Below are 13,472 nucleotides of genomic sequence, written 5' to 3'. Positions count from 1 at the left end.
AGTGTGCAATGTATAGGGATAGGGACAAATTGTAGGACCACTCAGTAAGGTTGAATAAAGACACCAGTCCATCCAGTTCAACCTGAGTAACTATGAAATGCCAACTTCAGGAACAACATGTTCACTTGCTGCCTAACAAATCCTACCCACTTTCAGATGCCATTGTAACAAGATGATCAATGTTATGCACTTCACCTGTTGGTGGTCATAAAGTTGTGGCTGATCAAAGTAAATACCTGTAATAAGTAAAATAAAACATTGGAATACAAAGTCCTCGTTAGATATTGGCTACTGGTGCTGTTTATCAATTCACAATATCACTTATTGCAGTAATAAATTGATAACGAAGCTTCTGCTAGAAGGATAACATGCGTTTGTCTCTTCTTTAGTTTCTCATGTCCGGATGGTTGACTGGATACACCTGGAAGTGCGACCCTGTGGACCAATCAGATTCACCAATGGGCATGCGGGTGAGTGAGTTTTCCCCCTTGGTGGGGGGGGGGGGGGGTAGGGAGAGCTTTTATAATGTTTATATAATGACTCATGACTGCAAAATCCATAGAATGAGCGGGTCAGTGCCACCCGCCGCCTCGTACCACCTGCCACCTCCTGAACCTTGCACACGGCGGTGATAAGTACGCAGCTTCAACCCTTATCTTTATCCTCATTTACTTTCCCTATTAACCTGTGCCAGGACTCTCCCACCTCTGCCAGGATATCCCTCCGGTTTTATGGTGTTATAAAACATGACTGTACATGCCGTTCTTCACTGTGTGACGACTAGCCTTAGTGATCATAATTCTTCGGACCGCTCCACCACACAAGCCGATATTTCAATAAGCGGGTGAGGATCTGTCTGACCGCTGAAGAATATACTCTGTTGTAGCGATCGCTGCATCCCCGCATGTGCATGTGAGCAAGCCGTGATTACATACTATACAAGGTTTTCAACGAAAAAAAAAGTAAAAAAAAAAAATTAAAATCGTACTTTTATTTCAAATAATAAAACCCACTCGAAGGAAAAACCATACCCACATTTTCTCCAAACTATAAAAATCCCTCCCCTTCTATTCTTCTATTTAATATATATATATATATATATATATATATATATATATATATATATATATATATATATATATATATATATATATATATATATTATACTTTTTTTTTTTTTTTTTTACACAAGTACTGCTCAACCGGAATGCACACAGCATTATACATGTCATCTTGCAAACAGGTTGGCTGTGAAAATGCATGTTACTTCTGGGTTGCTGAGGACTGATCTGAAAGAATCGGGGGGACTGCGGATGTGAAAGGGTGGGGGGGGGCGGATGCACGACAGGACTCTGATGTGAAGTGCGGGTGGGACTGAGGACTCTGATGTGAAGTGCGGGGGGACTGAGGACTCTGATGTGAAGTGCGGGGGGGACTGAGGACACTGATGTGAAGTGCGGGGGGGAACGGGGGCCTCTGATGTGAAGTGCGGGGGGACTGAGGACTCTGATGTGAAGTGCGGGGGGGACTGAGGACTCTGATGTGAAGTGCGGGGGGGGGGGGACTGAGGACACTGATGTGAAGTGCGGGGGGGGGGGGACTGAGGACACTGATGTGAAGTGCGGGGGGGGGGACTGAGGACACTGATGTGACGTGCAGGGGGGGGGGGGGGACTGAGGACACTGATGTGACGTGTGGGTGAGACTGAGGACACTGATGTGAAGTGCGGGTGGGACTGAGGACACTGATGTGAAGTGCGGGTGGGACTGAGGACACTGATGTGACGTGCGGGTGAGACTGAGGACTCTGAAGTGCAGGGGGGAGGCTTGAGGACTACTCATACTGTTGGCACTATATAAATCCTGTATAATAATTTGAGGGATAGTTTATGTGGAGTAATGACATTTTTCGTTATTTTTCTATTTTCAGATGGTACAAGTGGCCTGGCTCTTCTTGTTCTCCAAATTCATTGAGCTCCTTGATACTGTAAGTACCGTTTCTCACGCTGTCTACATTATGGAGAAAAGGGAACCTGTATAGTAGCAAATTTAATAAAGAAATGGAAGATTCCATTTTCTGTCCAGGCCAGCGGTGGTCAAGTTTCTTATTATAGAGGGCCCACAAAGTGTGGCCCCTGGCATCATCCTTCATGCCCCTACTACCATCTAATATTGCTTGTAAGGAACAGCTGGGTGGAAAATAGATAGAGTGTTCTAGCAATACATACCTCTGTTGTCCTGTTTTGTTGTGGCTTTTACCAACAATCAGGTTTCTGATTAAGTATGTTCCATTTCAGTTCTTTTTTGTTTGTTTTTCATAAACCATATTGGTTGTTCCATTAAAAATAACCCCTTTGCATGTGATCACAATATTTCTCCTTATCGGTGACTCTCCGGTACTTATAACATGAGGTTGTTGTATCTTTTATCTACAAATGTTGATATTCTTTTGTCATAGCTGTGATGAAGGGGGAGTGTTTTTAAAGCAGTGGATGGGAGGAAAAAATACCCTGTAAGGCGGCAATGTCTTAACGTGCTAGTATGCAGCACATACTAGCACATTATGAGAGCCTTGCCTTAGAACTAAGCCCTCCAGCACTGCACTGTCACCACTGAGGGGGCTGACATCTTCCCCCGGTCTTCCTTCCGGTTTTGCGTCCTCCGTGAGCTTCCACCCTCCTATGGTATAGAGATGAGTGGGGGCCATCTTAGCCTCACTCGTCTCCATACTCGGCTAGGAAGAGGACCCAATCGCCTCCACCGCTACCGACGGCTCCGGTAAGCGGCGGGAGGGGGGTGGCACCTCTCCCGCCGCCGATAACAGTGATCTCGCGGCGAACCCGCCGCGGAGACCACAGTTATCGTACAGACGACCAGCGCCTGAAGAGATGGATATCTCGGTTGTGGCAGCAGCTGCCGTTACCGAGATATCCCTCTTCAAAATAGGACGTACATCGGCGTGCGCTGGTCATTAAGTGGTTAAACCCACAAAAAATGCTTTTCTTTATCGTACATCAGGGGGACACAGAGCACCATAGTAATTACTATGTGGGTTATAGGCCACCTTCAGGTGATGGAAACTGGCACACCCTAAACATGAAGTGGCCTCCCCTATATAACCCCTCCCATACTGGGAACACCTCCGTTTTTTTTTCCGCCATTGTCTGTCTAAGGTGTTGGTCACAAGTGAAGATGTGCTCTGAGGAGCTCCTGGAGGGATCCGTGCTGGATTTAAATAGCCTCCACAGACCGGATCCATCCAAAGTGCCACTGAGGCCAAGGTGGATGGTACCCGGGCCACGTATCCGAAAGCACAAGTTTTTGCCTGTAACGCCTCTGTTTGCAGGGCTGAACCCTGGGACCCAGAGCTTTGGTCATGCTACATTACCTAAAGTTTTTTCTGGCGGGGTGCTATTACAGGTCCAAGGAAGTGAACCCCCATTAAAAGGGACCCGGTCCTTGAAGGTTTGCTAAACGCAGCCTGCCGTGATGGGTGAAGGTTGGATCTGTCTGTCAATTCAGCAAATCCTGCGGCGAGGATAAGGTAAGTGAAGAAACCTAGGAACTAAAACGTCTTCTTTAGGAAAATGTTGTCATGTCTTAAGTCACCACTAGAGGGAGTATATGCACATACCTTAATCTGTTGTCTTCACTTCAGCTCAGTGTCAGTCTTTCTGTGGCCACAGCAGCTTGCACAGGGGCATTTCTCTTACGTCAAGAGATCTGCCATGCTTTTCTCCCCATGAAGGGACCAGAAGGTTTAGGGAATCAGCTTCCCCCCCCCCCCCCCCTTTGTGGGAACTTTTTTCAAACAAAATGGAGTGGGGCAGGTTAACTAAGGGGACGGGGGCCTAGGCTTCCACAAGGACGCACGGCACAAGCCCAGGCTCAAGGATCAGCTGGAGCAGTCTCTCCTCGGCTGATAGCGAGGAGGAGCAAACAGGCAACACTCGGGACACAGGAGTGGTGGGGCATGTAAGAGCTGCAAGTGGCATTCCTAATACTGGAAGGACTATAGGTTAACTTATTTTTTTACTGATTTAATAAGCCCAGACCAGGAGTGCACAACCTTTCAGGGGTTGAGATCTATCTGTACAATAAGACCCCAATAAAAAGACAACATGAAGAACACCTAGTGTGTCACAATAGTGTCCCCTGTGCCCTTCACATCACTCCCCCCCACAGTAGTTGTCCTCCCCTCCCCCTTCCTGAAAAAGCGGTGTCCTCTGGCCCTCATAGCAGTTTCCTTTGAGCAACACACACACACAGTAGTGTCTTCTGTCACTCCTTCCTCCCAGTAGTGTCCCTTTCACAAACGCAGTACTGGACGGAGGGCGGGAGTGAGAGCTGTCGGAGTTGACATATTTTCATATTAACAAGTTAGTGATTGGTTGCTAGGACCACCTGGCATCCCAGCAACCAATCACCTGCTGGTTTACTTGGAAAAGGTAACTGAGGCAGCTCCCATTCTCCGTCCAGCACTCTGCTGCCTCCCTCTCTCTGAAGATGGGAGAGGTGTAAGGATTGGCAAACGAGGTACTCGTTCATGATCTACTCGTCTGCTGTCCACAGCCAATGGGTAGCTTGCGATCAATGGGTTGCTGACCCCCCCCCCCCTCCAGACTCACTATGTGTGGTTGTGCCCTTACTACTTCTTAGATATTTGCAATAAAAACCTGACAGAGATCCCAACCCTTCCTATGACAAAAAGCATGGTCCACAGTTGGTTCACTAGTGCCATGGAGCGATCGATGGAGTGAATGTAGACAGAGTGGCTTCAACAAAGAATGGAAAGGGGATTTTATATATATATATATATATATATATATATATATATATATATATATATATATAATATATATATATATATATATAAAAAAGTAATTTGTTTGATACATTATGTGCTTCTGAAAACTAAATCCCATGCACTTGGGGTTTACATGCCTGTGTTGTGTTTGTCTAAGTCTGTTGTGTGTTTTTTTTTGTCTCCCTCCTTGGCAGGTCTTCTTTGTGCTGAGGAAGAAAAACGGGCAAATTACATTTCTGCACATCTTCCATCACTCTGTTCTGCCCTGGAGCTGGTGGTGGGGTGTTAAGTTTTGGTCCAGGTAAGAACCTTTAGAAGCTTTTGTGGCTTGATGTGACCTCTGCTGTCCCTGCCATGGCATGCTGACCATGTCACCATTATCTGACAGGTGGTATGGGATCCTTCCACGCCATGATCAACTCTCTGGTCCACGTCATCATGTACTTCTACTACGGACTCTCCGCTGCCGGGCCACGCTTCCAGAAGTATCTTTGGTGGAAGAAGCACATGACCGCCATCCAGCTGGTAAGAAAGATAAGTTGGTGCAAGTACGCAGTTTTGCTTCTCCCAGCTGTATACCCCAGAGGACCAAAGCAATCAGAGGGGGCAGTCTAACAAACTTGGTCCCGTATACCAGCTATGCAGAAGTAAATGAATCCTACACCTTGGTCATTGTAGCTTCTTATGATCACACACCTAAATTTGTGGACCTCTTGATATGATTGAGTCTGGCTGTCTCAAATGATGGGTAATGTTAATACTAAATCATACAAAGACATTTTAGACAGTTGTGCTCTTTCAGCCTTGTGGCAACTGTGGTGAAGACCCTTTTCTGTTCCACCATGACTGTTACCCTGTGTACAAAGCCAGCTCCATAAAGACATGGTTTGACCAGTTTGGTTTGGAGGAACTTCAGTGTCCTGCACAGAGCCCTGACCTCAACCCTACTGAACACCTTTGGGATGAATTGTAACGTCGATCCAGCTCTGCTCATCCGTCAGCACCTGACCTCGCAATGGCCACAAATTCTCCATACTTTTAGGAAAGCCTTCCCAGAAGAGTGGAGGCTGGTATAGCTGCAAAGGGTGCTGCTGGTGGTGGGCTAGATCCATATTAATGGCCATGGTTTTTGGAATAGGTTGTCCCAACAAATTCATATAGGTGTGATAGTCAGATGGCCGCAAACTTCTAGCCATATTGGGTACCTCCACTTCCCTGGGGATCAGCTTACAATGCAGGTCATACTAAACGCTTTTAGATAAGTATTTTTATTTTATATATAATATATATATATATATATATATATACCGTATATACTCGAGTATAGGCCGACCCGAATATAAGCCGAGGCCCCCAATTTACCCCAAAAAACTGGAAAACTTATTGACTCGTGTATAAGCCGAGGGTGAGACATGGCTGTCCATCCCTGTGTGTCCGTCCATCCCTGTGTGTGTGTCCGTCCATCCATCCTGTGTGTGTGTCCATCCATCCATCCATCCATCCCTGTGTGTGTGTCCGTCCATCCATCCCTGTGTGGTGTATCCATCCATCCATCCATCCCTGTTGTGTGTGTGTGTGTGTGTATTCATCCATCCATCCATCCCTGTGTGTGTGTGTGTGTGTGTGTGTGTGTGTGTATCCATCCATCCATCCCTGTGTGTGTGTGTGTGTGTGTGTGTGTGTGTGTGTGTGTGTATTCATCCATCCATCCCTGTGTGTGTGTGTGTGTGTGTGTGTATCCATCCATCCATCCATCCCTGTGTGTGTGTGTTTGTGTGTGTGTGTCCGTGCAGCCTTGTGTGTGTGTCAGCCTACCTGTGTCCCAAGCCTCCGTCCCGAGCCGCCGTCGTCCCGAGCCGCCGTCGTCCCGAGCCTCCTCTGTCCCGTGCCTCCTCTGTCCCGTGCCTCCTCTGTCCCCGTGCCTCCTCTTTCCCGTGCCTCCTCTGTCCGCTGCCTCCTCTGTCCCGTGCCTCCTCTGTCCCCGTGCCTCCTCTGTCCCGTGCCTCCTCTGTCCCGTGCCTCCTCTGTCCCGTGCCTCCTCTGTCCCGTGCCTCCCTCTGTCCCGTGCCTCCTCTGTCCCGTGCCTCCTCTGTCCGTGCCTCCTCTGTCCCGTGCCTCCTCTGTCCCGTGCCTCCTCTGTCCCGTGCCTCCTCTGTCCCGTGCCTCCTCTGTCCCGTGCCTCCTCTGTCCCGTGCCTCCTCTGTCCCGTGCCTCCTCCGTCCCGTGCCTCCTCCGTCCCGTGCCTCCTCCGTCCCGTGTCGTGCCGATGGATCGCCGCTCCAGGATCGCCGCTCTTCTCGGCGGCCATTCTACAATTCAAAAGCCGCGCCTCCTTCTCCGCCTCCGCCTGTGATAGGCGGAACACTCAATTTCCCAGCAGCCTGTGTTCCGCCTATCACGGACATCCTCTCATACTCGTCCGTAGTATGAGAATGAACGGATGTCCGTGATAGGCGGAACACTGACTGCTGGGAAATTCAGTGTTCCGCCTATCACAGGCGGAGGCGGAGAAGGAGGCGCGGCTTTTGAATTTTAATGTCCGCCGTCTGTCTGCTCGATACGCTGATCGAGCAGTCAGACAGCGGTGACTCGAGTATAAGCCGAGGGGGCACTTTCAGCCTCAAAAAAGAGGCTGAAAATCTCGGCTTATACTCGAGTATATATGGTATATATATATATATATATATATATATATATATATATATATATATATATATTATATATATATATATATATATATATATAATTTTTTTTTATTTTTATGGCGTTGAACTCTAGTTGGTGCCCCCTGTACCTACACCAGTCCCCCTATTCTGAGCCTTAGCTACTGTATTTATCGGCATATAACGGGCCCCTTCAATTTAAGAGGGAAGTTTCAGGAGAAAATTATATATATATATATATATATATATATATATATATATATATATATATATAATATTATATATATATATATATATATATATATATATATATATATATATTTTTTTTTTTTTTTTTTTATGAACCACTTTGAAGCAACATAATGATTAGTGCCCATCTGCAAGCCTCACCACTTCTCATCAATGCAGGAAATCGCCAAGCCGTCATATCCTGTTTACTGCTCTGTCGGCAGTCGCATACATAGTCCCGCATTGGACCAGCTCCTGTGATAGACGGAAAACACGGGTCCAATGCCGGTGGCGGAGGACCTGTGATGTGAGAGCCAAGTAAACTGGAGATGACAGGCTCGGTGAATTCCGGTGGCGCTTGTCCCCCCTCCTAGGTATACTATCGGCATATAACACGCACCCGTGATTTGCCCCCTATTTTCAGGGGGGTAAAGTACATGTTATATGCCAATTTTAAATATGGTAATTATTCTTTTGAAGCAGCGCTGACCAAGGTGTGTCACTGTTTATTTTTGCAGAGCAGGTAAGAGGGGGTCAAACAAGTTGATAGTGAAGTGGACCTAAGCTCATGTTGTAAGGGGACATTTTTAAAAAATGATAATTATGCCTAAGCAGTAGCTTTTGTCTTGACTTCCACCCAAAAAATAGCAGAGCACCTCCTGGGACCTAGGCATCCCTGTACTGTAGCCTCATAACTGTATATCTGCAGTGTGAGATCATCTATGCTGCTTCTGACTGCTAGTCTTGGGAGATTTGTAGTGGCCCTACTTTGCTGCTCACTGTTCTCCTTGCTGGAGGTTTTGACGGGAAGCTAAGCCTTGCCTCTACCACAATGGCCGCCTTCACACAGATACAATGCAGAACAAGTTATGTTAAGTTGGTAATGGGGAAAAGATGCGCTGCTGGAAGACCAGAGTCCATACCGGTGACTAAATTATTAGAAAATTTGTACATATGAACCCTAGCAGCTAGCACACTGATAGATATAGATTGGTAAACAGGTGAAAAAGTTCTGCACTTATTAAAAAGTCATAAACTGTAAATGTATAAATCCAAATCTGTTCAATAAAGTCCACCAAATCTGTTCAATATAGTCCAACAGTGACATGAACAGTGCAAGAGTGTAGCACTTGCGCAATAATCCAGTGCAGATCTTGTCACTCAGAAGACACCACGGCGATCCTCCACCCTATAAACAATGGACACACTTGCCAGAATACTATGACTACCTCTAATTTTAAGAGGAGTCCGTATGTGCTTTATATAACAGGTATCATCCGTGGCACCATAAAATATTCCACATACACAGGTCTTTACTGGGTATCGTCCAAGACTCCTAAGAAATCATGTAAAAAAAAAGCCAAGGATATTCCATAGTGTAAGACTATCTCTAAAATGCATTATTTAAAAATATTGCATTCTCACAAAGGTACAGAAAGTAGAGCTTTAAAATAACACAAGCCAGTTCCAGGAGTTTAACCAGCCACTCTCCAGACTCTAGAGTGTGTGATGTCAAGAATGTCGGATCCGCCCTACATGTTTCGTCACATCTTGACGTCTTCTAAATGAGAAAATATGCATGGGATTATTGCTTGAGTGCTACCCTCTTGCACTACTAATTTCACGGTTGGATGTTGGACTTTATTGCACAGATTTAATACTGGTGACTAGTCTTTAAACTTCTGCTTGCCTTGTTTGGGGCTTGGCTTCCAGATTTCCTTTTTTAAGTGCTGTAAATTGATAAGTCCATGTTCACTCCAGATCTCATGTTCCATACTTCAGCCATTACTCTTCTTTGTCCCGTAGATTCAGTTCGTCCCTGGTCTCCATCCACATTACTCAGTATTACTTCATGTCCTCCTGCGACTACCAATTCCCCATCTTCATCCACCTCATCTGGATCTACGGCACAGTCTTCTTCATGCTCTTTTCCAATTTCTGGTACCAGGCCTACACCAAAGGAAAACGCCTCCCGAAATCCAGCCTAGCATCAGCCAACGGGGAAGTCCACCAAAACGGAAAGGCCAAGAACGGCAAAGCCAAGGAAAACTAGATCTGAGCTAGGCGGGCACGTGCGGCATCCCCAAAACTCAGGCACGAAGCAGGTGCTAAGTGGGACGATGATGGCACGTGTGGGTTTTTTTTTTTTTTTTTTTCCAATACTTTTTTATTTTGCCTTTTTTTCGTAAACACAAAAAGCCCAGCTGTTTGATGGCCAGTAAAAACTGCCAAACTGGTTTTACGAATACAACATGGGGCTTACACCAGCCAAAAAAATCTAAGTGCCTAAAAAAAAAGACTTTGTATGACGCGAGTGTGTCCTGAATCCTATGTCCTTCCATGCAAGTTCTGGCACCCCACCCTCCACAAATGTTCCATTTCTTGAAAGATTGTGTGTGTGTGTGTGCGCAAGAGACAGCTCACTCCAAAAAAAAATAAAAAATCTCTGACCTCCACGGTGTAATATCCGGGCCCTCAGCAAGCAACAAGAATTTTGATTCCTCGGCATCACATTCCAGTATGAATCCTATTCATCAGAAGAGCGTGGGCTTGACGGGGGAGGGTAAGCTCCTCCCAACTCTATTCCTCCCCCCTAGTCTGGCTTGTTTTTGCACGGCATTTTTTAGCCTTTTTTTTTTTTTTTTTTTTTTTTTTTTCAGGGCAAGTTCTAAGCCCTGCTCAAAACAGGTGCAGGAATGTTGATATACTTGAAAACTGGGGTGCTTGTATGTTATCAAATTCCTAGGTCATTGTTTTTTTGGGTTTTTTTTGTCTGAAAGAGAAAGCAGTATTGTGCATTTGTTGTGCATGTTTGAGGCTAAATTTTTAAGTTAATTTGCCTGATTTTGAAGGAGGGGGTGTTTTTGTTTTGCTCCTCTCACCTGTGTCAGTCGTCCCTTTTACAAGTAACTTGCCCCTCCCCCTCCCGTCCATGCTGTAGTCACTCTTGTCCTTTCGATGTACCACTGATCTAGATCTATAACACTGTAATGTTCTCTTAATTCCTCTGCTGCTCCTGGGGAACTGAAATCCCCCCCCCTACCCAGCAGCAGAAAGCAGTCCACAGAAATCACTTTGTATATTTAAATAAAATAAAAAAAGAAGAAATTCCACCCCCCCCCCCCCCCCACCTTGCTATCGAACACGCGATGCCGGGATGAGAGAGGCCGCGTCGGATGGGGATATTTTTCGTAATTTATCTGCAAGTCTGCCAGATACTATTTATCAGTTTTTTTTTGTGTAATACTATTAATAAAAAAAAAATGAGAGAGAGAGACTTATCGCACATTGTTTAATTCCAAAGCAAACTCTTGTTTATAATATATGTGAAATTATTAAATTGAACCTTCCACCCTCCAGTAGCAAGTTCCGCTTATACAGGTTGTTCCCCCTCCCCAAAATGCTGTATAAAAGAACCTGCGGGGCAGAATAGATGATACACTTGCCTTTCCTCGACCAGGCAAAGGTGACTCCCCCTCCCCCTTCTCCTCTTCCTCCTCCTCTTCCTCCTCCTCCTCCTCCTCCTCCTCCTCCTTCCTCCTCCTCCTTCCTCTTCCTCCTTCCTCTTCCTCCTTCCTCTTCCTCCTTCCTCTTCCTCCTTCCTCTTCCTCCTTCCTCTTCCTCCTTCCTCTTCCTCCTTCCTCTTCCTCCTTCCTCTTCCTCTTCCTCTTCCTCTTCCTCCTTCTCTTCCTCTTCCTCCTTCCTCTTCCTCCTTCCTCTTCCTCTTTCCTCTTCTCCTTCCTCCTTCCTCTCCTCTTCCTCTTCCTCCTTCCTCTTTCCCTCCTTCCTCCTTCCTCTTCCTCCTTCCTCTTCCTCCTCCTCCCCCCAACCAGGTCTTGGAGAATGTTAAGTAGCCCAAACCTCTCAAAAAGATTGACTGCATTACCTTCTCCCAAGATTTGGGCTACTCTTTATTCTCTGGCATCTTGTCAACTACATCACCCTCTGCTCTTCAGAAGTCGGGGTAAAGGTGTATAATATCTAACCGTTTGAACACCAACCCACCCTGGTACCTTTTTCTTTGCAGTATTTAAATCAGGGGCACCTTTCATCAGCAGACCTTGGCACTGAAGGGGGAAGGTCTGCTTTAACACAGAGTTGAGGTGACATCTGATCGGAAGGCACCACTTTGATGTAGGGCTCCTTGTGTCGGTTAGGATTGGAGTATCCAATTGCTGGTTCTGGTGTGATCACCTTAAGTCTATCGGACGGTCTTCTAAACAGTTAGGATTGGAGTACCCCATCGCTGGTTCTGGTGTGACCTCCTCAAGTCTACCAGAAGTACGCTATTTAGTTAGGCCTAGGGTACTCCATCACTGGTTCTGATGTGACCACCTCAAGTCTACCAGACATTCCTCTAATCAGGATTGGAGTACCCCATCGCTGGTTCTGGTGTCACCACCTCAAGTCTACCAGAAGTACTCTACTCTATTCAGACAGGATTAGGGTACCCCATCGCTGGTTCTGGTGTGACCACCTCAAGTCTACTGGACAGTCCTCTAATCAGGATTAGAGTACCCCATCACTGGTTCTGGTGTCACCTCCTCAAGTCTACCAGAAGTACTCTATTTTGTTAGGATTAGGGTACTCCATCACTGGTTCTGGTGTGACCACCTCAAGTCTACCAGACATTCCTCTAATCAGGATTAGGGTACCCCCATCGCTGGTTCTGCTGTGACCACCTCAAGTCTACTGGACAGTCCTCTAATCAGGATTAGAGTACCCCATCACTGGTTCTGGTGTCACCTCCTCAAGTCTACCAGAAGTACTCTATTTTGTTAGGATTAGGGTACTCCATCACTGGTTCTGGTGTGACCACCTCAAGTCTACCAGACATTCCTCTAATCAGGATTAGGGTACCCCCATCGCTGGTTCTGGTGTGACCACCTCAAGTCTACTGGACAGTCCTGTAATCAGGATTAGAGTACCCCATCACTGGTTCTGGTGTCACCTCCTCAAGTCTACCAGAAGTACTCTATTTTGTTAGGATTAGGGTACTCCATCACTGGTTCTGGTGTGACCACCTTAAGTCTACCAGACAGTCCTCTAATCGGGATTAGGGTACCCCCATCTCTGGTTCTGGTGTGACCACCTCAAGTCTACTGGACATCCTGTAATCAGGATTAGAGTACCCCATCACTGGTTCTGGTGTCACCTCCTCAAGTCTACCAGAAGTACTCTATTTTGTTAGGATTAGGGTACTCCATCACTGGTTTTGGTCTGACCTCCTCAAGTCTACCAGAAGTAATCTAATCCATTAGGATTAGAGTATCCAATCACTGGTTCTGGTGTGATCACCTCAAGTCTTGCCTGACGTCTGCTATGGGTTTTCAGGCAGGAGGTGGAGTTGATGCAAAAACGTTTTTTTTGTTCTCAAATTTTGAATTGTTTTCAGTGGCGGTACTTTAATTTTAATTGGCATAAAAATAATTTAATGGGGCTCTGTCGCAAATCAAAATGCCTTTGTGAAAAGTCCATAGAGGGAGCTCGTGTGCAGACTTCATACCGGTTCGGCTGCTCTACAAATGACGTCGCTTTACTACGGTGCATCCCAGGTGTTCAGGAATGGCAGCTTCCATCGTAGGTGTCCATCTGCGTGATAGATGCCCACTAAAGAGACTTTGCCTTAATGGGCAAAATGACAGAGAGGCTCTTGAAAGGTAATCCAACCTTAACTGATATAACTATTGTGAGTGGAGGCTGGGAGCCAAATGATTTGCTTGCTCCTTTTGTAGCTTTATGGAGCTCCAGGCGTTCCTGGGTCTGCAGAGGAGT

At 46.2% G+C, this 13,472-nt stretch overlaps 1 protein-coding gene across 2 annotated transcripts; it reads left to right on the top strand.

Annotated features, from left to right (window-relative positions):
• Window positions 1–378: 378 nt before the first annotated feature.
• On the top strand, window positions 379–11,051 carry ELOVL1 (ELOVL fatty acid elongase 1). 2 transcript variants are annotated; one of them, XM_077450664.1, is made up of 5 exons: window positions 394–470; window positions 1,930–1,986; window positions 5,001–5,094; window positions 5,186–5,348; window positions 9,510–11,051. In XM_077450664.1, exons 1-5 carry the CDS (start codon window positions 396–398, stop codon window positions 9,748–9,750), a joined length of 630 nt encoding a protein of 209 aa, XP_077306790.1. In that variant the 5' UTR covers window positions 394–395; the 3' UTR covers window positions 9,751–11,051. The 2 variants fall into 2 exon arrangements, 1 of the variants encoding a protein (XP_077306790.1); XR_013262120.1 differs by lacking the exons at window positions 5,186–5,348; window positions 9,510–11,051 and having other exon boundaries at window positions 379–470; window positions 1,930–3,543; window positions 5,001–5,099.
• Window positions 11,052–13,472: the final 2,421 nt, after the last annotated feature.

Source organism: Lithobates pipiens, unplaced genomic scaffold (genome assembly GCF_037356315.1).
Source record: "Lithobates pipiens isolate NorthernLeopardFrog02 unplaced genomic scaffold, aLitPip1_a1.2 Scaffold_23, whole genome shotgun sequence".
NCBI classification, from domain to species: domain Eukaryota; kingdom Metazoa; phylum Chordata; class Amphibia; order Anura; family Ranidae; genus Lithobates; species Lithobates pipiens.
The sequence above is the reverse complement of the archived record's forward strand: the minus strand, read 5'-3'. Positions and strand labels throughout refer to the sequence as shown.

What these genes read in the sequence shown, in the direction of transcription:
- ELOVL1 (XM_077450664.1), top strand. Translation starts at nt 396, where the DNA reads ATGTCCGGATGGTTGACTGGATACACCTGGAAGTGCGACCCTGTGGAC. An exon ending in GAGCTGGTGGTGGGGTGTTA is followed by an intron (nt 5,095 to 5,185) that starts AGTTTTGGTCCA and finishes CATGTCACCATT; the next exon opens with ATCTGACAGGTGGTATGGGA. An exon ending in CTGGTAAGAAAGATAAGTTG is followed by an intron (nt 5,349 to 9,509) that starts GTGCAAGTACGC and finishes CCGTAGATTCAG; the next exon opens with TTCGTCCCTGGTCTCCATCC.